The sequence below is a fragment of the Opisthorchis viverrini genome (genome assembly GCF_000715545.1).
Source record: "Opisthorchis viverrini unplaced genomic scaffold opera_v5_610, whole genome shotgun sequence".
Taxonomy (NCBI): Eukaryota; Metazoa; Platyhelminthes; class Trematoda; order Opisthorchiida; family Opisthorchiidae; genus Opisthorchis; species Opisthorchis viverrini.
In genome coordinates, this window is record NW_008752258.1 from 57,267 (window position 1) to 80,640 (window position 23,374).

The 23,374-nt window shown below is 42.7% G+C and overlaps 3 protein-coding genes across 3 annotated transcripts in view; 2 read left to right on the top strand and 1 right to left on the bottom strand.

Moving 5' to 3' along the window:
• The window catches only part of T265_15552 (hypothetical protein), a gene marked incomplete at both ends in the record, with an annotated part of 71,098 nt that extends 53,061 nt beyond the window's left edge, over positions 1-18,037 (top strand). Inside the window, 7 exons of the mRNA XM_009178585.1 lie at positions 102-802; positions 1,728-1,941; positions 4,360-4,577; positions 8,490-8,597; positions 9,506-9,865; positions 12,606-12,815; positions 16,884-18,037. Of these exons, the coding sequence (XP_009176849.1) occupies positions 102-802; positions 1,728-1,941; positions 4,360-4,577; positions 8,490-8,597; positions 9,506-9,865; positions 12,606-12,815; positions 16,884-17,057 (1,985 nt within the window). The remainder of the gene's footprint in view (positions 1-101; positions 803-1,727; positions 1,942-4,359; positions 4,578-8,489; positions 8,598-9,505; positions 9,866-12,605; positions 12,816-16,883) is intronic.
• Positions 15,844-23,374, bottom strand: part of T265_15553 (hypothetical protein) — a gene marked incomplete at both ends in the record, with an annotated part of 33,856 nt that continues 26,325 nt past the window's right edge. Inside the window, one exon of the mRNA XM_009178586.1 lies at positions 15,844-15,918. Within this exon, the coding sequence (XP_009176850.1) occupies positions 15,844-15,918 (75 nt within the window). The remainder of the gene's footprint in view (positions 15,919-23,374) is intronic.
• The window catches only part of T265_11813 (hypothetical protein), a gene marked incomplete at both ends in the record, with an annotated part of 33,328 nt that continues 28,271 nt past the window's right edge, over positions 18,318-23,374 (top strand). The window contains 2 exons of the mRNA XM_009178587.1: positions 18,318-18,408; positions 19,030-19,087. Of these exons, the coding sequence (XP_009176851.1) occupies positions 18,318-18,408; positions 19,030-19,087 (149 nt within the window). The remainder of the gene's footprint in view (positions 18,409-19,029; positions 19,088-23,374) is intronic.

Consider the following 23,374-nt stretch of genomic DNA (forward strand, 5'->3'; position numbering starts at 1 on the left):
TTGGCACTGATTCTTCTCTCCCGTACACACATAAAGTTCGTCTGTTTGTGTATATATATATATATATATATATATATATAATGTTTTCGTTTGGTCCATAGGCATTGATCCGGAGCGCAACGAGTTTCAACTAAGTCGGGGTCAGCTGCCCGACCTGGATGACGAAGACAACATTGTTGCAGACTTAACGTGCATCGGCGTCGTTGGAATTGAAGATCCCGTTAGACCTGAGGTACCGGCTGCAATCCGTAAATGTCAGCGAGCTGGTATAACTGTTCGGATGGTGACTGGCGACAATATCAACACAGCACGTTCTATCGCTCTCAAATGTGGCATATTAAAACCAGGAGAAAACTATATTGTGCTCGAAGGCAAAGAATTTAACAATCGTGTACGAGATCCAAAAACAAATCGTGTGCGCCAAGATTTGATAGACCAGGTTTGGCCACAGCTACGTGTACTCGCCAGATCATCTCCGCAAGACAAATACACTCTGGTTAGTGGGATTATTGATAGCCACATGACAACGCGTCGGGAGGTCGTGGCTGTAACGGGTGATGGAACAAATGACGGACCAGCTCTGAAAAAGGCTGACGTTGGATTCGCCATGGGGATTGCTGGAACTGATGTTGCTAAAGAAGCGTCCGACATTATACTCACAGACGACAACTTTACCAGTATCGTAAAGGCCGTTATGTGGGGCCGAAATGTATACGACTCGATTTCAAAGTTCTTGCAATTCCAGCTGACCGTGAACATGGTCGCCATTATCGTGGCATTCGTTGGGGCTTGCTTCATCACCGTAAGTGGCGTATTATTTTGAACTGCATAATCACTTATCGCTAAACCGTGCAAGATCATATCTAACCACTAGCCAGGAAGTAAGTAGTGGCGCTCAAAATCATCCTGATATTCAGAAACTAGCTTGCACAAGTTCATTAGTTTGTTGTAAGTTGTAAAAATTTCTAGCTGACGTATCTTTATATAAGGACACGCTCTACTCGATAAGCTAAAATTATGGGACGAAGGTGTGGAGCCGTAACATTTGGAGTAATCTTGGCACGCATTTCTGTATCAAGTTAGCAAATTTGTTTCTCCATGGTCTTCGAATAATAACTTTTAGTTCACGAAAAGCCCTTGTTAGTCACACCATGTTTTGAGGACCCTAAAGTCTGTAGATCCGTGTGCCGCGGCACTATTGCAATGTCGTCGCTGAAATCCAGTACTTTAGTTAAAAACACCTATCTAGGTTACAAAACCGCACTCTTTAATCCTATCCAGTACTTTAGTTAAAAACACCTATCTATCTAGGATACAAAACCGCACTCTTTAATCCTTACACTCACCGCTTTAGGAACTGTGTGAGCTAACACGGTGTGATAAAGCATGTCGTGTGAACATCAGCCTCCAATTTGGCAACACCACAATCTACCTTGGCCTTCTCAGTCCTTTTGTTCGCATTAAGTTTTCGAAGGCAATTTTTAGGTGCTTTTGCAAATATTTATTCATTTCAACTTCATCAGAAGCCATGAGTCTGTAGGACAAATTCTCAGTGTGTATGACTGCACGTCCTCCTTGGCAAAGGCAGGAAATCAGGATTGACTACTCCATTAGACTTAATACAAACTGAAAAGTCGGCGTTATCGCAACTTCTTTTGCGTACACTGCATAATCTGATTCCCGCTCGACAGCAATATTCAATTTATCGAGCATTCCTATTCCTACAGGACAGTCCACTGAAGGCAGTCCAGATGCTATGGGTCAATCTTATTATGGACACATTGGCTTCACTCGCCTTGGCAACAGAATTACCAACAGAAGAATTGCTAGAACGCGCCCCGTATGGACGATCAAAACCGATTATTGGCCGAACCATGATAAAGAACATCGTTGGCCAAGCTTTGTACCAGCTAGCGGTGATATTCTACCTACTGTGGTTTGGTAAGTCACACAATCCACTCGGTGCACTAACCTTAGCCACCCTAGGTGGCCCATGAAGTTGGCCTATCTCTCAAACTTGCAACCTCTTCCGCTAAATGAACTTGCCAGGACACCAAATTTAGCAGTTACGTCGACATTTAACACAAATGAATTTTAGTTAGTTGTCTTTCCAATACGGCCAACAGGATTTTCTCACTAATATTCTAAACCAGACCAAACAGCAATCCTGAACATTTAACACCGCTGTACTATACTTATCGTCCTATGGCTCATCAACCTTCATAATTAATCTTAAAGACGACTCCCTCAGTCTGTCCGTGACTTATCTACTCCGTGCTCCGCAAACTGTGTTTATCATACGATGTGGTGCTTGTCACAAGAGTCGTAGATCTCTTTCTGGAATCCCACCTACTGGTGACTGAGAGGTCAGGCGACAGCGTAGTGTTGGGTCATTTAAGGAAAACAGGCCACCAATCACTCCGTTTCATGTATATTCAGCACAACCTGTGTAGTTCCAAGTGATCGAAAGTATTTCAGCAGTTGGCTGTGAACGCGAGCGGGCTGATTGCCATCTGACTACTGACTTCGATTCTGTGTGCTCTGGAGCGATTAAACCGACCGAGCAGATTGAACTTGCCACCGATCGGCTAGCCACCAACAAACGCCATTCTTACCTTACCTTAGTTACTCTTCATCGTCTGATTAGTAACTCTGCGATTCGGAATCCTGTTTTCGTTTCGTTGATTAATTTACAGCTAACCGCGAAAATATGTTCGGTTAACTCCACATCCTAAGTACGAACTAAAATATGCAGCATATAAAATTAAGAGTCCAAAGATGTTTGTAATACTCAACACTGTCAAGTAATATTGCCCTTTATCAACGAAATGCTTGAACTTTGAGTATTCCGGTTGGACCAGTCCACACACATTTCTCAGTCTAAACGTGGTGCGATTGTCTGGGTGCATCAATAGATATATGCAAGATTAGATTTCTAACAATTTTAGCAGTGTGCTCATTCTTTACCATGTTACAACGGTATCGACAGGACCTCTATCGGTAATGTCCACGCTTAAAGCAGGCATTGTTCCCCGCGACTAAAATTTAGACACTAGGGAAGTGGTGCCAAATGGCGGTCGTTAACTTACACACAGATTAGCTTTAGACTGACAGTCATCAAACTAATTGGAACTGTATCTTGCCTGGGCTGGTAAACCATATAAATCCGGCAATTTTCTTTCTGATGCTCAGCATGGATCCTCATTGCGAATTACTTTACACGAAGCTTTCTGTAGCCAGAGTTGAGTAGACTCTTCTTCCTCAATTTTATTAGCGCTTTTGACCGAGTGAATCAACACCTCTTTTTTGGTGCTAAAAGAATACTGCTAAGGTCGGCAGATTCCATTCACCACCGCTTGCTCTGATAATTGACATCCCACGAAAGATAAGTATATTAACAGGATATCTCAGTTGGTGAGCTCACCATATCTGTTCTTCACCGATGATATCAAGTCGTAACGAATGGTTGATATCCTCCAAGATCTGAAGTGACCAACTCGACTTCACAAGCATCAAAAGAAGTGTCAGTATCACTGGGGGTTACTGTTTGTTATGAGCAGTGAGGCGTAGGTTTACATATCGGATGGTGGACACGGTGTGAAGATTTATTCCAACCTTAATATAGCCACTCCTGGAATGAAGAGCATCAGCACTCCCTCCTGTATACAAAACGAGGAATCTATAGCTGGAACTAATACAGAGGCTGGAGACCATCGACTACATTGATCGATCTTTGTCCTTAGACCTATACGCCACTGAAGATACCCCGGGCGTCTGGACTTGGTTTTTTATTTCAATACTGTCCCACCCAGGACATCGTCTTTTATTGACTACTGCCAATTCGCTGCGACATTTAACCGTCTATCTAGAAAGAAAGTTGGTAACAAATCCAAGTAAACGGAAGGTGACTCCACTGCTCCTCCTAAATACAACCTTTGGCGCTTGTTCAGTATCTAGTTTTATTTGGATTCATAACAAGGGAGACTGCTAACTCACCCAAGCCCAATCCAGACACAGGAAGTGGAGATGCGACTGGTTCAGAACATGAATATTCCAGAGTTTTACGCCAAAACGTTCTTGCCTTATCAAGTTAGTAGTAATGCACGGAAAACTGTTGTAAAATTGTCCTTGTGACTGAGAATGATGGCTCAGCTCTGTTATTTCGCTGTTCGGCGTACCGTAGTTAGAGGTACACAGCAACCTGGTTGAAAATACACTATATTATTTCCAACCCACTTAGCATCTTCAGGAGTTAAATCAAGTATAATCTCGACTTAAAAATTGCCCTATATTTCCACGTGGTCTACCCACCCTGATTGTATTGAATTTCATTTGAATCTGCATTCTTCACCTTACCAGGTGAACAAATTTTGGACGTGGAAAGTGGGCGTGGTCTCAGTGAGAAAGGTATTAACCGCCCAACAGAACATTTCACGGTGATCTTCAACACCTTCGTTATGATGACCTTGTTCAACGAAATTAACGCAAGGAAGATACATGGCCAACGCAATATATTTTCCGGGTTGATGAACAATATTCTTTTTCTTATTATCTGGGTGGCAACATTCTTTCTCCAGGTGAGTCCAAAATTTGTGTGCCCGGACTTCTCCAGTTCCAAATCCTTCGCTACAAACACTCAATTCATTGCCCGAACATCTGACATGTTTGGAAATAAGATACATGAGCGGTGAATCCCAGCGTAGCTACTGTTTTCCGTCAAGATAGCTAACGGGATTCTCATCGGGTGGCGTTTACCTTTTCACCGTTGACGGAGCTGATTGAACTACACCGTTTTCTCAGAGCTAATCACAGTCAAAATGTCTCCTTTGCCGCTGGTTCACGAAATCTGTAATACAAAAATAGGTTATTTTTTGTGAACTTGCCGCCACGAACTAGATGATCTGCTGGTCAATACTTGCAATCGCTAACCTTGCCTACCACCTCCTCAGTGGTCGTCAATCAGCTCTGCGTGACGATAAACATATGCCGTGACATAAGAAACAAACAAGTATGCAAACAAATACCGACTTGCGTCTGTTTACCTAGTCATCAAAAGTATCCCTTTCTATGCACGTAAACATATTCCTTCTAAGAGAGACACAGCGGTCCCAGCATTGAAAGCATAGTTATCTAGTTCTTCTGCCCACAAAAGTGAGTTGCATAACATCCTAAAATATCTACTCAACTGGGCTTCGTAGTTGCCAAGAAAAATGTTGGAGCGTTACTCGTTTCCTCATTTGATTATGGGAGTCCCAAATACCAGGTTTTATTGATCCGTCATAACTTTCTTGTATAACCTACAATATAATAACAGATTCGCATTGTTCTCTCATTGAACCGGTTTTTAACTAGAAAAACGTAGCCTATTTTTGTTAAAATGTCCCTCATAATCAGTCAGGTGGAATAACTCTCGTCTTGAAATATAAACCAATGTTGTGACAGTCGAATCTATCGTTTATTGCACAGAGCTCGATCAATTTCATTTACACCAATATTTCTTCGGAGATTCAGGTGACCCGCTATCATATAACTCGATATGGTCACTTCAGCTAGTGGCAAAGTCAGCCACATCCCGGTCGTACTATTGAGCAACGCTTAACCGACGGCACGTGACACCGCCTGTGTTTGGTTGGAGACGCTGTAAGAAAAGGCGGCTAATAGGGCTAACAGTCTCCATATTGTCTGATTGAGCGTTTGGAGGTGTGGGCACCTCATAATGTTTGACATAGGCCAGCAGTGAGTCCCTTCCCTCACCCAGTCTTTTTCTCTTCTAGGGCTTGTAATATATATATATATATACATTAATATAACACAATATAATATAATTATAATNTATTATATAATATATATATATAATAATGTAATAATAGTAATAATAATGTATAATATATATTGTGTAAACATATATAATTAGACGAACCTTATGGCTGTACAGCAGTGAGGCATCAGTGTCAACACTGATGTTGCTGTCTTTGATGTCGGTGATGATGATTACCGACGGCCATATGTTATGTTACTAAGGGATCTATGGATATCTTTTTTTCATTCTTCGAATAAATGTTACTGTAGGAAGACGAAACCCAGGGACTTAGAGGACACTACCCAATCTCACACCAAAATGTAAGATGATCCATCGCACTGAACGCTTTTCTTCAACCAAAAAATTACTCACTCCTGTAAATGAATGGTTCAAATTGACGGTCCCTGTTTTTCACAAATTGTGTCCAAATCTGAGAGTGATTGGTGCACCGTTGAGAAACCGCCGGGTTCCATTTTACAGCAGTTTCCCCATTAGTGAAGAAACATGTGAAAAAGAATTGCCTAGCTCCGAGAACAAACAAACAACCATCCATGGTGCTTAAGCTGTCAGCCTTCCACTCGCTGTCGCACTGGAGTCCGATAACCCTGAGATTTACAAAATCGAGCCGTTTGCAAAATTGAGGCCAACAAACAATAGTGTATCTCCCTTGGTTTTTGAGAGGAAACGGATATAATGTCCCATTCACTTGATTAATCGCACCACTGGCTTCAGTTCGAAAAAATCCACGCTAAGCAAAGTCTTTTTTTGAGAGAAGCATTTTGATCTTGTCGCATGCGGTCCAGAACAAGACAGTTCTACTCAGTCTAACTCGCTCAGAAGAAATAAACTTGAACTTCCTTCATCAGTAGTAAGATCACGAGGAGCCGATTAGTCCGAAAGATAACTGGACAAACTCAAATAAACAATCCTCACCCTGTAAGATTCACGTGATAAGCCAAACCATTTTCAGTCATTTAGTCATATCTAAGCCGTTATTTTCATTCCTGATTAAACTGGGATCATCAGGCCTTTTGTACAACTGTTTTATGGCCCACGAACTGCACCAGAATGTATTCTAATAGAACGCTAGATGGCTGATTGTACGAATGTGTCGACAAACGATAATCCTCAAAAACTACATTTATACAACGCTAAGCAGGCGGAAAACCGTTGACCGCGCATGAATACACTGCAAACGGATTCGCTTATCACCTTGGACCACCCCAGTGGATCCGTAGCGACTATCGGAATATCTTGCTGTTGACACGAAGGAGATGAACCGAAGTACACACCGGCGAAGCGCAAGAAGATATGCACTCACTCAACAGACAAGGGTGACTGGTCATTCGGTAGATCCTATCGAGGGGATATAATCAAATCAAAGGAATGCATTGACCTGTATATAATACACGCAAAATATTCCGTGGATTAAAAAGTTACATACACTCAGTATCATAGACGTGTTGGAACCTGAACGTGGGCAACGCATCTAGCCCCACAAGACCTCTTATAGTTGACAACCAATGTGCCGGATCTAAAGTAGTGGCACCTTTGACTCTGTAATATGACTTGTCCGAATCACATTCCTTAGGCTCGAGTCCGTCCTGGTAAAGTAGCATGTAACGATTTATCAGGGTTGTGTGGGCCTTAATACCACCCTTAATACCATTAAAATGTGACATTGTCTGTTGTTAACAATAATGGACTGAATGGTGCAAGTTCGAGTGGGATTTACTCTAAGACCTTATGGAAATTCGTATAAATCACTTACCTTCAGCAAGAAACGAATTACACAATGGGTAGCGATTCGCTTACTCAAACTGCTTTTCTGACCACAAAAGACATGAAGTGGTTAAATGGTTAAATGGAGGATGATCATTTAGAAGCTTCAGAAATTGATTTTCAACTTCACGGCTTCTGGTGTTTGAACTTCAACAGTGGTGCAGTTCAACGCATACCTGAGACTTCCCGTGTATCAAGTCCAAGCCTTTTTATGTACTTTCAGGGAAGATTTTCTTCTAATTCTAAAGTGAAAACAGGCCTCGGTTCCAATCAGTTGGTTTCCGTTATATATATTTCACACCTCCGTGTTGTGCAACAGTGGTTGAAGCTAACCTTCATAAATAGATTGTCACATTTTTTCATATTCACTAGTGTTATTGGGCAGGCTAGCATAAAGCGCATAGATGCAGCCGAAAAAATTGCCGCGTACCAAGTAGTAAACAAGGGACATCCCACTCGAAGAGACGGGAAAACCGTGCAACAGCCAATGCATTTCAAACTCCGTAAGATATCGGATGTCGATTTGAACAGACACTGTTCCGCTGTGACATTTTTCTTGACTTTTCTGAACCGCGTGGAATGTTAACCAAGATTCCCTCAATGTTTCAAGATAGAATGAATGATGCCTTGTTAGTTTCACCAATCCGATTTCGACATATTGCCTACATTTACCCAATTGGTATTTCAGGGTTTGAAGTGACCTTTTACTTCAGATATAAGGGTACTATGAGCTGGATTTACATTTTAATGGCCCCAAAGGTTAGAAATATTGAAGAGTTTTGAAGGAGCAAACATGTCATGGATTATTGTTGAAATATTTTCACCGCCTTCGTTTGACCCAAGCTTTGTGTCACTCAATACAGCTGCATTGGTTGATTTTGGCTAATGTTCGTGCTTTTACTTTCAGGTGATCATCGTGCAGTTCGGCGGATACGCATTTAGCACAGCTCCGTTGCCTTTAGAACATTGGCTGTGGTGTCTGTTTTTCGGGATCGGCTCTCTTGTTTGGGGTCAGGTGAGTCAATTTGTCCACGACTAACGCCGTTCGTCGTCCATGTATTCAAGTGAACCTTAACTAAGTACTTCCGCGCAAAGGGGGTATGTAGCAATCAGAAATGGTTCACTTAAATGGCCAGCTACACTCCCATACAGTGTGAAATAGAAACCCATGCAACCCTCAAGTTTCATTGCCTAATTATAAAATTGCATGGAAAGGCAACCCTGTCCTCCAGTTCATTCCTCTTCAAAATAAATAGGTTTGGAAAAGTGTGTCCTTGCCGAATTATTGACACTGGTGGAGTTCCAGAGTTTCGGCTCAAATCCTTCTCGAATAAGGATTTTCACTTCATCCTGAATTGACAATAGCATCCGCAAAACAGCAATGTTTTAGTTCAACTCTGATCTGTAACAAACAAGACAACTATACCTACGACTGTATGAAGCTATCACTTACTCGCGGGTACTATTAGCGGATACACTTTTATTAGTCTTTCCCAGTGCATAGCTTTTAGGTAAAATAGCCTCTTAGTCGATGGGGTATCGATTTCTCAATTACAGACCAAGGAACTTAAAACTGTCTCTGAGCTGGCTATGCAACGTCAATGGTAGGTTGGATTCTTCAAGGCACTAGCTATTCGTTCATTGGGCTAATGGAAAGTTTGTTGCAGATGCAAGTGCTACAGACCTAGTCTGCCGGTGGGGCATCATTTTTGTTTGAACACATCTATTAGATGTCGCCATCGAGCTGATGTCTTCTTGCTAGGGATCACTTTTCTTTATTCTAACTTACTGGACCTTCCTTGGTTTGCTATTAGATTGCACAATACTTATCTCTGAAACAACAAATCCACCACTGTTGTCCACTGTAGAGAGCTGTCTCCTTCAAAAAGGAATTAACCACAGATTCCCTCTTCATTTCTCCAGGTTATTACAACCATTCCATCATCAATCATACCCAAACGCACTCGCAAGCCTCCTAAGGGAAGGCGTGTGACGCTAGTGCCAGTGACTGATGTGAATGCACCAGAAACTACTGGTCTGATGGACGCTGAGGCCGGCGGACCCCCCATGGCTGATGGTGGTCTGGGACATCGTCCAAGCACAGGATTTGTAGCCAAAGCGGCCAATGTGGTAGCTCGCGGATTGGGAGCAATCTATCCAGCTTCAGCACCAGAAGAGGAAGAAGAAGACGAGGATGAGGAACACGAAAATTTGACCGGATCGGAACTGAAAAATACGGGACAAATATTGTGGATCCGGGGTCTTTCACGATTGCAAACTCAGGTGGGTTTTTACTGATTTAAGCATTTTCTCTAAGGTGTGTTCTCAAAACCTCCATGGGTCATGCAAAATTGTCAGCCCTTGGACGTTATTCTGCAACTCTGGGGATCGGAGGGGGAAAATGACTTATTTGTGCTCAAACCCGGTCGTGTTTACGCAGTCTGTATTTATACTTGATAAAAAGACATAGGTTAGCTAAACCAAGGGACTAGAGTCTCTCTCGTGTGATACGGCAATAATCTATCCCATGTGGAATCCGACAAATGCCATAATAAAACCTTTTTGACAATTTCCCACGGCGTTGTCATCTGAATCAAATGGCCATTAGACCATTAAACCAGATTAAGACTGAAAATATTCTTAAATTGTGGAACTCGGATTCCTTAGCGTTTCTCAATCGTATGATGATTTACTCATAAATTCTGTGACACATTTTTATACATATAATGTACTTCGCATCTCTTGTTGGCTCAGTGAAAAGTCTAAATATTGTCTTGTATAATTTAACCGTATGTGTGAGTGAATCTAGGTCTCTGAGCGAACAACAGAACATTAACTACAGACCTCCTGTTTTCAAACTCTTAACCTTTCTAAGGACTATTTTCTTTGGGCTTCTTCCACTTTGCCCAAAGGAATATTGCAGTCTTATTGACACCTGAGTCAACACTCTGGAGGGGGACAAATCATTATGTTACACTAATCAGAGTGGAAAGAAAGACAATATTGCAAGTGAATCATTGTGGTGATTTTAACACCAACTGTTGTAACATTGTGATAACACAATAACTCACGTATGTCACTTACAAACGAACCACCTAATCATTCGATGTGAGGTGGCAAACGCGGAAGGTGATTTTCCTCAGAGAGCACATCCGCGTGCGGCAGTCAGACATCCATTTGATCCGTTTTTCTTACTGTTTCCCTGTTTCTAGTCGCCTTCGATGAACTTCTGTATACTCAAATAACAGCGTAGTGGGGTTTCTGATTAGGTTAACATGATGGGGATACTACAAGCTTTTATGTGAAAGTTAGCCTGCGAGAAAAATCACAGCTCGTCATGTTCGACAGCGGCTGCTGGACATTCTCAACTAGATGAAAATACTTCAAAATTAGTGCAAGAAATACAATTTAACTCCACTGATATTCTGAGGAAAGTAGTTAGGAGAACGAATAAAAACTCCTTAATTATGATGGTACGGAAATTTATTATCCCCATTATTATCACAATCTTAGAGCACTGGTCTCCAACATTTTTTGATAAAGCTAAGACCTCCACAGTATACTGAAGATTTGCTCTGAGCTTATATGTATTGGATTGCCTTACAAAGTGTTCGAGCGTTAATTTGAGGCAAGTGAACATGAAAGCCGTCCCGGTTTCAGCTGGAAGGGCCGATTTACTTGTTCCCAAGAATCTGTAGACGACCAGATTACGACGAAGTCATACAGTTTTTTTGTAAAAAGATTAATTCGCTGTACGCAATGACATTGAAGAATGCCATGGAGGCACGCTAAGCTACAACATGAGGATGGCATTCAACAGAGTCCGGTTCAAGTGTATTAGTCTGATAAGCAACGAATACTGATTTCACGAATGTTCAGTTAGCTGAACCCTCGTAGATGCACCAACGCAATGTTGTCAATCACTCTAGCGTAGCCCATGGTGGAAGTTTTTTGGCCTATTTGTCTACTTGCGGCCCCAGAGCACATCAATCACTAGAGGTTCTCTACAAGTTCAGAAATACGAATAAATTCACACTGTATTTGAATAAGCGAAAGAAATTGTGAAAGAAAACCAGTAGTTCAATTCGTCTGAGACAGCACCTGTTTGGTTAAAGCAGTCCATCGTCTTGATCGTGAAGTCCAAGTATGTCCGGAATTTGCAGGCCAGAAGATAATCATACGGAAAACTTCGCGAATTTCTTTGATCACTTATGCCTAACCACGGGTGGAACGGGTTTAAAATCTACGCTGTGAAAGTTGAGGCGACCGAATTAAACAGGAGACTCACGCTGTTTATTCTGTCGTTGTTCTGTACCCTGTCAATGTGCTCATATTGTTGTCAGACAACTTCCACCACCTATGTTGCTGACATAGAACCCCTCGAAGTTTATAAGTAATCCAGAACGAGTGTTGATATATTTATCAGTGCACAGATACGTTCGATAATAATAACGCTCTGTCTTTGTCTCTTCTCTCCTTTACTCTCTTAAACCCTAAATGCACCCTCTTGTATGTTCTATTTTCCCGTTTATACATTATTGTTTTTTCTTGCATTTTCGCAACTCACGTCAAATCATCTCTACACATACATACGCCCGAAAACCCCACACACTGATCTTTTCCCCTCTTATCGACTGGCGGTTGCTGCACACTTGCCTACTGAAACCAACTTACCCCACTCAACTTAACCAAACTACACTACCGACATGCATTCCAATGCTCTGTTCGATACACCTTTCATATTCACCCTTCAAAAATGATCCTCCAACTATGCCATTTGCCCTTCGTCGTATCCTGCCTGCTTGTACTACCCCTTATATACCGTATTTCTATGGACCCGGTCGTATGCTGCGTGTGAATGGTTGTGTTTGCGCACTCAATCTGGTTGGACCGAATGGCAACTGGTACATTACCTGCATGTGACTGCTCCCCGGCCACTACGAAACTACCTAATTTTTTCGTTGTACGCATGAAACACTACCTCGACTGGGGCTGATTATCTTTGTGCCATGTCTCACTTCAGGCGGCCCGAGAACCTAGTTTAGATACGCGTACAGACGAATGGATGGGTCGTGTCCGACGATTTACACTGAGTCAGATTAATACAGAGGGCATGGTCCATCCTCTTGTCTTGGCCGCAAGACGTCAGAGTACGACAATGCAAGAGTCTACGCAACAACCAGGTGCACTTTATCGTGCACGGACCCAAGATTTACCCGAAGAGGATGAAGAGGTAGAAGAACCGGACTCACGTTAAACACACCAACAACGTAACCGAGAGATGAATGATTTTTTTAGAGACAAAATCCACTAACACCTTTTCTCCGATCGGAAAGATATTATCCTCTGCTCTTCTCATAAAACTTTCAACCAGTTCTGTAGATTTCACTGAAAAACTCCAATAGTATTCACTCTTTGGTTCGTTCAGTGTTGCAGGGGTCTGCTTACCGGTTTCAGAGGCAAGATGAAAAATTACCCTGCCTCTCCCCACACTCGAAAAGATGTATTCATTTCTTATGGTGTTGTATGTTCCCTTACCTAGGTATTTAGTTTTAACATGTATACTGACCAAATTGGTGAGGGAAAATTTAGTGTGAGAATGAGCTTCAGACGTGGAATACTGTTGTTCTGTGTTCATCCGTTTATCGGTTCATTTACTCCCATTTTTCTGACGGCAATCCGTCTTGAACTTTTCGCCCATCCTTCTATCCTTCCTCCCCAAAACATTTTCTCATCTCTTGCATTATCCTAGCAGCTACACGCAGTTCTGAAAACGATGTTTTCCTTCAGACCAAACTACTCTAGTATGTTAGTAACCAATTGATTTGTGTGATTTTACTCTTCTGAGTTACAACCCTACACTTTGGCAAGTCCTCTTGAACCCATATATATACATATATATATAACTATCTGCCAAGCTACCGGGTTTGGTTGTCTACCCTAGTACCGGTATGCACGAATGCGTGTGACTGTATACTAGCTTGGATAAGGAACGATGTGAGATATTTTTTGTAGCTTTGAACTGATCACGCATCTAAGTTCTCATCCACACACGCACACACATACTGACACATTCTGTCTTGTTGCTCTCACAATCTGGTTGGCGTGACACGTGTCGGTCAACAAACTTTTACTGTATGGTAAGCCACTTGCCTATATTTAAGTATTGTGACAAAGAAAATGAGTGAATTTAATAAACGGATCATCCATTATAGTACCACGCCTGCTTATTGATTTTTACCATAACGGGAGCAAAGTTGTTGGTTAGCGTTAGTGAAACTTTATAAGTGCAACAATCCAGCGGGGAACACACCGACCTCTGTTCATTCAACCCAACGTACAGGTTAACACACAAAACATACACACATACCAACATGTTTTCAAACCCTAATTCGGTCGATGCATCTGAGCCGGTGCGCAAAACATACTCGTTTGGGAAGAAAAAAGATGGAGGGAACGAGAGAAGGACAGTGACAGTGCGCGCGCCGGAAAACGAAAGCTTGTGAACGCGTCGCACGCCACTATGTAACTAGACACAAACGAAGTCTTAAGCAGCTGTTCACGTCCCACGGGTCACAGAAATCTCAAGAAGATTAGGAGAACTGTCGAACCCGTCGGATGAGCAGCTCATAGTGGTTCAACATTAATTCGGTTGGTCCAGTGTGGAACAACAAGTTGGTAGAAGCGTCGATACAGGATTACATCCTCCCTCCACTTAGGCTTGTCAGAGATCCAAAGTCATATGAAATATTCTTGAAGCAAAGCTCACTTAGTCGTTAGGTGACGTCGGCATCTTCCATTTAACTTAGTCGCAATTATCAGAAAAACAGCATAAGGTTCGACAGCACACACTTTTCATAATGCTGCCAAAATGCAACACAGTATAACAGGCATAACAAAAATTGAATAGAACAAAAGTATTCAAAATTATTCAAAGTCAGGCAGTGCATGTCAATCGCTAGTTATCCGCCCGGCGGTCTGTATATCAGTTCGGGTTAACCTGAAAGCGAACAACCTAAAGGAGATCAAACTCGGTTAATTGGAAACTTTTAAGTTCCTTTCACTTCGCTTACTTGTCTGTAAACAGTAATTAACCTATTCTTGTTTATTGCTCTCCATTCTATTCTGAATACGCTATTGTATTTGAATAAAAGCCACCGAAACAGTTCTCGCCTATTAACACAGGAAAAGAGTGCCGAGAATCGACTAGGAAACAATAAGTGGATCTCGTTCGCCTTCATCTTAATATTTTTATCAGATAGGTGCTTTTAACTCCGCTGAATGCGCCACATTAACCCTGTGTGTCTATTCCCTCTTCCTTTCACGCCTCCGTTGCTGACTGCTTTGCTTATCAATCGGTGTTGTGCTATCTCTTATTCAACATACCTGCTTTGTGTGATGGAACTCGCTGCTTTCCTCCGCCACATCTAATCGTTTTATTCTATGCACTGACTGTCTATTTATTGTGCCTGATCTATCGTGCTCGTTCGTTAATCGCTACATCTTCAATTTTGTGATTACTTTCTTTCCCCGCAAACATTATTTGTACGTGTGTTCTTTGGTGTACGGCGACTCTAATGATGCCAAACGGTTCGACAACTAATCGTAATACTTAATCTCAATGGCTGTTCAACCACAATGAACTATCAAACCTATTCTGTCGTTCAGCTTAAGGCCGTGCGAGCTTTTAGGCAAAGACCTTTTGTGGAGGGAGATAAGCAAAATGTAGCGGCTTTGATACATCAGCAACGTCAAATTATTTCTAGAGACGCTTTGTTTCACAAACAGGCTGCTGAGGGTCTTGTCAGTCGTCGGAGTGGCGAGTTATCTACCAAGAGAGATCACGGACATCAGGATTCCGGAGTAAACAACCGTCAAGAATATTTTGCGACTGCTCTTTTTCAAACATCTGCGGAGGAAAATACTGCTACGGACCACCCGCTACCGTCCATTAATACAGAGGTCATGGAACATGGCGATGTGTATCAGACTCAAAATGACTACGGAATTTATACAACTTCGCCCTTGAATGATCAGCTCGAGTGCGAGTTTGTCCACTCTGAATTCGGGATGGATAAACAACAAGCAGATATCCCACCGAATGAAGGAAAGGGAAATAAAGCCGTGGGAGAGTATGATACGGAACGAATAACAGGACCGGTTGGTCACCAAGAGACTTGCCCGGAAAATTTTGTTGCTTATTCAACACCCGATCCCGGGTACCAGACAGAGTCCATAACCACTGTTGGTCAGCGACCTACCGCGCCTCGTCGATCGTTGGCCGGTGGTAGGCGATCAAGCAAGCCACCAGCGCCTCCACCACCAACGCCGTTAAACTGAAAGGCAGTTTTGTCTAAATCAGATGTATATAAATAATCTTCATAGATTTCTTCGGTCACATCCAGAGTTTGTATTGTCTTGGATTATACTGCTCATTGTGCGATACCAGCAATTACCTCAATCCACCGATACGACTCAGTCATCCCTGAAGCTCAAATGGACGCTCAGTCAATTTTCCTTTATGCCGCACCGTTTGACACGAGAAGTGGAGTGTTCATTTTCCAGATTATCCTTACAGTTTTATAGGTGAAATGCAGAATAATATCCCCATCTTATATTCATCCAAGACCAGGAATACAAAACTATGGTTGGTTGAACGACAGAGATTCCTTGTATCGAGTTCCCAAACGAATCCAGCTGTTTTTTCACCGAAGAATGTCCATTTTGAACCGAACTTTAGAAGATGCGGGTCCTTCCCGGTAAGGGTCAATATTTTGATTAGGTTGGTTATTTCCCATGGTCAATATCTCATTACTCTTTTGCTCCTGAAACGCTTCCTCAGTGAGTGATGTAAACTACGTCTCGTGTCAGTGAAGTCTGTAATGTACGCGTCATGAAACCATAGGCAAATGACTAGTGCAATTGGTATGGCTTTCAGCTTGCTTAACTATGATGACTGGTCAGGAAATGGCGAGAGGCCTGTGGCCACGACACTTTAGATCTCATTGCATTCCAACTACTCGTTTTCGTAGTCAGTAGGCACCCCGGGTGATCGCACGGACCTCCGTGATTCATATCTCCTGTCGAACTGATCCGCCCTATATTGCATGTTGTCACGTTATCCTTCAAAATATATAACTTTTTAGTTGTGTTCGTTGTATCCCCCACACGCTTGACAAACGGACATGATTGCAATGGTGCCTGTACCCTCCCGATTAGTTGAATCCCACTCAAATGGCATGAGCAAATATCAGGACCAACACAGATCTTTATCGGTCCTTTTCGATTTCTCTGATTTCAGATAAGAGTGATCAACGCATTTAGAGCCGGAATACCGTCTCGACTGGATGTTTTGCATCGATTTGGTTCGGTTAACTTGGACCGTGTGCCCGGCCGATCAGCTTCAATTGGAATGTTCGGTCGATGCAATGCGAGTACCCGTGGATTCAATCCAGAGAACCCAGCCATGCAATAGTCCAGCATATTCACAGAGCATAGATTTATTCTGCATCGAGCTACATGACTTTGTTGATACCGTAATTCACCAGCTTTGTTGTTGAGCAGGTTAAGAGAGCAACCTTGGCAATATTTACCAACGGCTGACTGCCGTCCTTTTCGCACCTCTTGAAACAACCCTTACAAACTCATTTTGCTCCCATCAGATTTTCACCATATTTTATCCTTTTCTTCCTTTAGCAACGAAACCTTCCTCGTATCACCCCAATAGTTGGAAAAACCGATTCAGGAATTCAGGTAGAACTGGTTTGTATGTCGATATCAAGAGGATCCATTGTAGACCGATTCTAACCCCAATTCCATTCACGTGCTACTTCAATGACTCTTGTCGGTCCTGTCAGTCTCCCTTTGAGGACCAAATGTAAATTAGTCCCACAATTATAGAAAACGAAACATTAATACTGAATAAGCCAGAACCAACGAAATAACTATCGGTTTATCACTAGGGGTGGAAAATATGAGGGAAATCACAACTGGCAGAACGGAACAACACTCCCTGGAGAATTTTCCCCTAGTTGCCGAACAAAGAACATACTACGTAGGCTATAGCCGTGATCTATCCGGCTAACCTGTACCCGCCCCGTTCCCGAAAATCATAATGTACCCGGCCCTTGTTTTTTGTATCTATGACATTTCGCTCAATTTTTCCTCGAACATTCCTAGATGCCATTAGCCCACAGATCTCAACATTCACTTCTACGCTACTGTAGCACGAAATATTAGCGAATTCATTTCAATGATGCATAAACAAACGCGTACTGTTTCCTCTGGTTATCTCTACAGCACGTGTTATAAAATGTAGGCCTTCAGATCATTGATCAAGACACTTAAATTCCCAAAAAGCGGACACCTTTTGGACCAAGTCAAACCGTTCGCTTCAAGGGAGAATTTGCTCTGCTTTGGAGAAGTATCATGCACGGGAACAAACGACTGTGTCGGGCTTTATGCTATTTATTAATCTGGTGTGTTTTGTACGTTGGACTCTTTCCTTCTAAAATAAACAAACAGAGGCTTTTCCCATTCGTCAACACTTATACGAAATACTCCGCTGTTCGGTAAAACTCAGAGATGGAAAGAACTAGGGGTATTTTAGAGACCGACGTTCGTAGGCTTCCATAATGAACTTAAGCAGATTCGTTCCTGAATTAGAAGTTTATACAAGCATTTTCCCAAGACTATTTCCACTCGATTGTTTGTATCGTTTTTGTTCTAATCTCGCATGAATGGAATCCATGATTCCATATATTTAGCCTTTTGGACGTCGTTCGAGAAAGAAACACTGCTAGTGATACGCAGTCCATCAGGACCTAGTAAGTTGAGTGTTAAAAATGTGCGTAAGTTCTCTCATAAGGTTCCCAAATCGGTTTTGAACAGACGGTTAAAAAACTAAATAGTTGTATGGACCTAAACTGAACTGCTAGATTGCTATGAACTCGAGGTAGTGCTGACAGATCTAAATCTTGTAAGAAGACGGAAAAGCATCAACTCACCAGGGCGTGGAATATGTCGTCGAATTGTCACAAAAAATCGATTACAGTAAGAGGACCATCGTACGCTTGGGCGTCATACACAGCAACTGCTACACGAGGCAGTTTGTTTCTGAACTGAACACTAAGGGCAGTATGCTAGCGATCTCCAACCTGACACTGGGACAACTGTGCAGTGAAAGCGTTCGGTTAGCTGATAAAACATTGTCAGAGGTCATGTCCGTCATCCCACTATGGCCAAGTAAATACACTCAGTTCTGTTCGAATGTCTCTTTCCTCCAAATGTGTGAGAATTCGCACGTACCCCTAATGCACCATATGGTGCTCGTTTATGTGAGTGTATCCTACTGAGCGGATGAATACGTCCCAAAAGTAACACCTGGTTTTTCGTTACGCATGCCTATGAGAACCATTCACGTCCCATTATAATTTTATGCCATTCAGATTGGCGACGTGCTTCTGAAATCATGTTAACAACCAATCCGCATGTACAATATGCGGGGTAAGAATATAGGATCTCTTGAATGTCCTCCATAAATGCACACAGGGTGTCAATTGTGGGCTGGTACGCAACGGTGGTTTGCATGTTGCTGTGGTAATTAGAACTAATTCGGCAAGTTTAATGGACTCCTGTGGATTGGACAACGCGTATGCTTAAATTACTAGCATTAACATGCTCATCCTCACTTTAAATCGACCATTCCAACCCACGTTACCGTGTGCTCGCAAGTTGAGCCACACAACCGTGCTTTCCCCTTTGTGGTCATATCGCGGCGAGATGGTGAACCAATGGCGCGTAAATCAAATTTCGGACAAATGCATCCTCTGGCGCTAAGCACGTACTAACTGGTCATCCGTGCAAATGTTCGACCTGTTGCCGCACTAAGCCAATGTCCACTGAAAATCCGAGCAGTATTGGTCGCAGAGAGTGAAACGTTTTATCCACAAGTTCCAGTGAATTGCTGGAAAAGGAAAACTTTGACGAAGACTTTGTAAATATAATTGATATGCAGTCAAGATCCACCGATTCAGTTAACCTGCTGAGCTAGCTAAGATTGTCATATCATTTTCCAGCACAGATTGACTTTCCAAACCTAGGTGCGTATGAACCAAAAACAGGCGATCAGCACCTCAGTTGGTGACTGGTTCTGGACGACAAAATAGATCCCACCGTGAAACGCAAACCTCACACTGAGTGTGATATATATATATATATATATATATATATATATATACGGATCCCACTGAAAAGACCGAGTATGGATTGTTCAGTGTAAGCAAAATATCCGGAGAGTCAAAAAGTTGGCACAATCTCCCTCAGTGTGATACGAGCAATTATACCATCATACATACACGAAAACTGGAGTGTACTCCCGCTTCCATCCAGAAAAAAAGGAGCGGAATCGATCAAGCCCAACTCATCATCAACACAAACGGTACCTCTAACGAAACAGAATTTTGAAATTGAAGCAAGGAGCTGAGCGAACAGGTTACCAGAAAACCTGATACGAACTGACAGTTCATATGAGCTAGCGCATTGGGAGACCTAGCACCAAACTACAGTGCTGTACACGTAAGAAGAGTCAGAATAAATTGACAACTTCGATAAACCATTGCCGATGGATACTGCAGATGTTATATCCTCTGCTTATACATCATGAATGTGAACACTTGATGCAGAGTTGCAGAAGACATGTGGAACCATATTCCGAAAAGACTCTTCTGGAAGTTGCTCGATGGCAAGTTACCAACTGGTTTTCAAGGTAACGTACAAAAGTTTGATCGATGGGCCACGCGTTCTTTTGAAAAGGTGAGCCAAAAGTGATTTAATGCGGTCCAGTGGACATGGAAGCATGCAGTTCTGAAGGACATTGCTTGTCAAGATTAACCATATTTCACATCCCCAGACGTATAATGCCTAACTACTACTACACGCTAATGACGTGTTGGAATCAGGTTTAAATGAAGTTGAGAGCACAGGTTCTTCTGATTTTGAACGTTACCTAGTGGTGAACTGTTTGAGTTCAGTGAATGTTCGGGGTTATCGCGTCTTAATCTGTTGTTCCAGGATAAATCGTCATGCAAAACAATGGTAGTAGTGTGAAAGCCAACACCTCCCACTTGTAGGTTGTGACTTCGATTTTAGTTTTAAAGCCTGTTAGAAAGACCGATGAAAAGCCCCGCCTGGTTCTAACGCCATAATGTTGAACTCCTCCCGGTCAGACCCAACGGCAGTGAAGCATCGGTGTTGAACACTGATGTCATACTGTCGATGATGATGATGATGCAACTTCTCATAAAGATTGAACATACTAGTACAACTCTTGATTCATGGTCATATGGGAACCTACGATATACCCGGAATATTCAAGGAGAACGCATGGGAAAATTCCTAATTGGTAGACTTCTCATCTTAAGATGAGCTACCTGGAGGAATGCTGTGCACGCATAACAAGGACTGTCGCGCGGGTCAAATGAACATGCGTATAAAGACAGAAAACTTCATGCATGTTACAAAATCGGGGACTCCCTCTGCATCCAGTGTTCACAAGTACGGCGTGCAATTTGAGGATGCGAATTATTAGGTTTTCATGATTTTAACGGTGTTGGATATCACGCGCTCTGGTTTGTCATTCTGGTTGACGTGGCACAATGACTGTACATTTTCGAACTGATTTCAGAAGTAGTCAACAGATCAACAACTTATTCCAGAACCAAACGGTCGACAGTTATAAGCTCGTTTAAACGAGTTCTCACCATGTATCGAAAAGCATCATGATGCCATATTACCCCAGGAAACTGGGGTAACTGAAGTGTGCAGGTGACTAAGGACAGACGAATTCAAAAGACTTGAGAACGGTTTCTTTCCAGTCGTTATTCCAACCACTCATCATTGTGCTCCTTGAGTTCTGTAAGATTTTCAGACAACTCAGCTTGATGTGGCTGGTGAAATGCATGGTTTTTCGACAAACGACATATTGTAGAGGGGACCCAAAATGATGTACCTGTCCGCACAATGCCGTGGTAGGAGTCTGAAATAAACGATAATCCGGCATCGAAGCTTTCCATCGGTAGTCGATTGCCACATGATTAACCCGAGTCCACATTCGAACCGCAGTCGATGGCCTCTAAGAAACAAGCCTTTGCTGAGAGTTTCTGAAGGGAAAAAAACGAATGATGATCAGCACACAGCTGAAGTTGCCCTTCATTATCTGTGTGGTGAGCCTCACCCCATATCGGCCGTCAAGGTGGGTTTCCTTCGGATTAATTGGGCCGATTTGGCCATTCATACTGCTTGCCAGAATCACATTGACCGCACCTCTCGCTGGCCAAACTTCCTCTCAGCCTCGGAGTTGCCGTCTGTCGGACAGTATGCTGGCACAACAAACGCAAATTGACCTTGGTTGAACCAGTTAACTGAACAATCTTAGGCAAAGCGCAACACCAAAACCCTAGCTATCACGACCACCATGATCAATAGACACCCCAACAGTAATGTGCTAGAAATCCGGATTCGTCTTGAGTGGTTTGAGTTGCATAGCCGAACTGAGACTCGTTGCACGTGTTACAGAGACAACATACATTCATCGATACGGCCATGTTAGGTGATTGACAGGTAAACGAATCAGGACATAGTTGGGATACGTGAGAAGCGTTGGTAAATGAGCTGTAAACGGGAGTGATACTTCTCCATAGCTTAGGTCAAACGGGGTTTGGTTAAGGTACCCCATCTTGAGCCTTTGACCTCAAAGTTCGGTTCACAAACAGCAAAGGGTGAGTGTAGGGTTTTGTTTGTGGACTCCTTCCTGGCCTCTGATTAAAAATCCCGAAACCCGGGACATCGTTTGTTAGCAGTTTCTCGAGAGGTCCTTACAAGAGCCACTGACTCAATAGTCTGAACCACGTAGCTTCCACATGCTAGCCTAGCCCGAGAGCGAAGGGCTGAGGCCTGGATCGCTGACTGTTGATCCTGGTACACAGCGTAATTGCGTTTAGAGCGGCATCGGGCTCATGACAAGGTTCTTTTTGTTTTCCGATGATACCAGATAATTCACAGGTAGTCATCGTCAATCGCTGGGTGACCGGTGTGTGCAGTTTTTAAAGCTGAACGTTTATAACCCGTCCGTTCTTGGCGATAGGCAGCATCCCTGCTTCTATTTAGACACCTTTGTAGTCTGAACAAAACAACTTACAGCCCTATCGCACAGGACAGTGCTACCTTACCTACAAGGTGCCTCGTAATAGAATTTCCCGCAGGTCCTCGTCTGAATACTCCCTGTTGGCCCGCCTGGGACGCTTGAACCTTAAGGATCTAATTTCCAGTGTAGACCGCAGCAACATTGCAGCGCTGAAGCCCAATCACCACGATAAGGTGGTATAGGGACCGGTATAACACTTGGGTCTGGCACCCGCCGATTGAGTACCGGACATCCAGGTATTTTCGTGAAGGTTAACGAACACGCGGGTAAAAACAATAACCAGGTAGTGTTTTTACTGCTGCTCAACGAAGGCTATTCGTCTGCCCGTTGTCAACTGCGTTGTTCATAGGAATTATTATTGTATTCTGCAGCGCATTGGTCCATAGTCGCGAAAATAACGATTAAACTGTGTGGGGCTAAATCACGTAAAGCCTTGTACACCATTTACAAGAATAACGCTAAGTGACTGTTGTGCAGCATTGTGAACCTCCTGTGCCTGCTGCACAGTGCGTGTTGTCTGCTCCGCCCCAATGTTTTCGTATATATATATATATATATATATATATATATATATATATATATATATATAT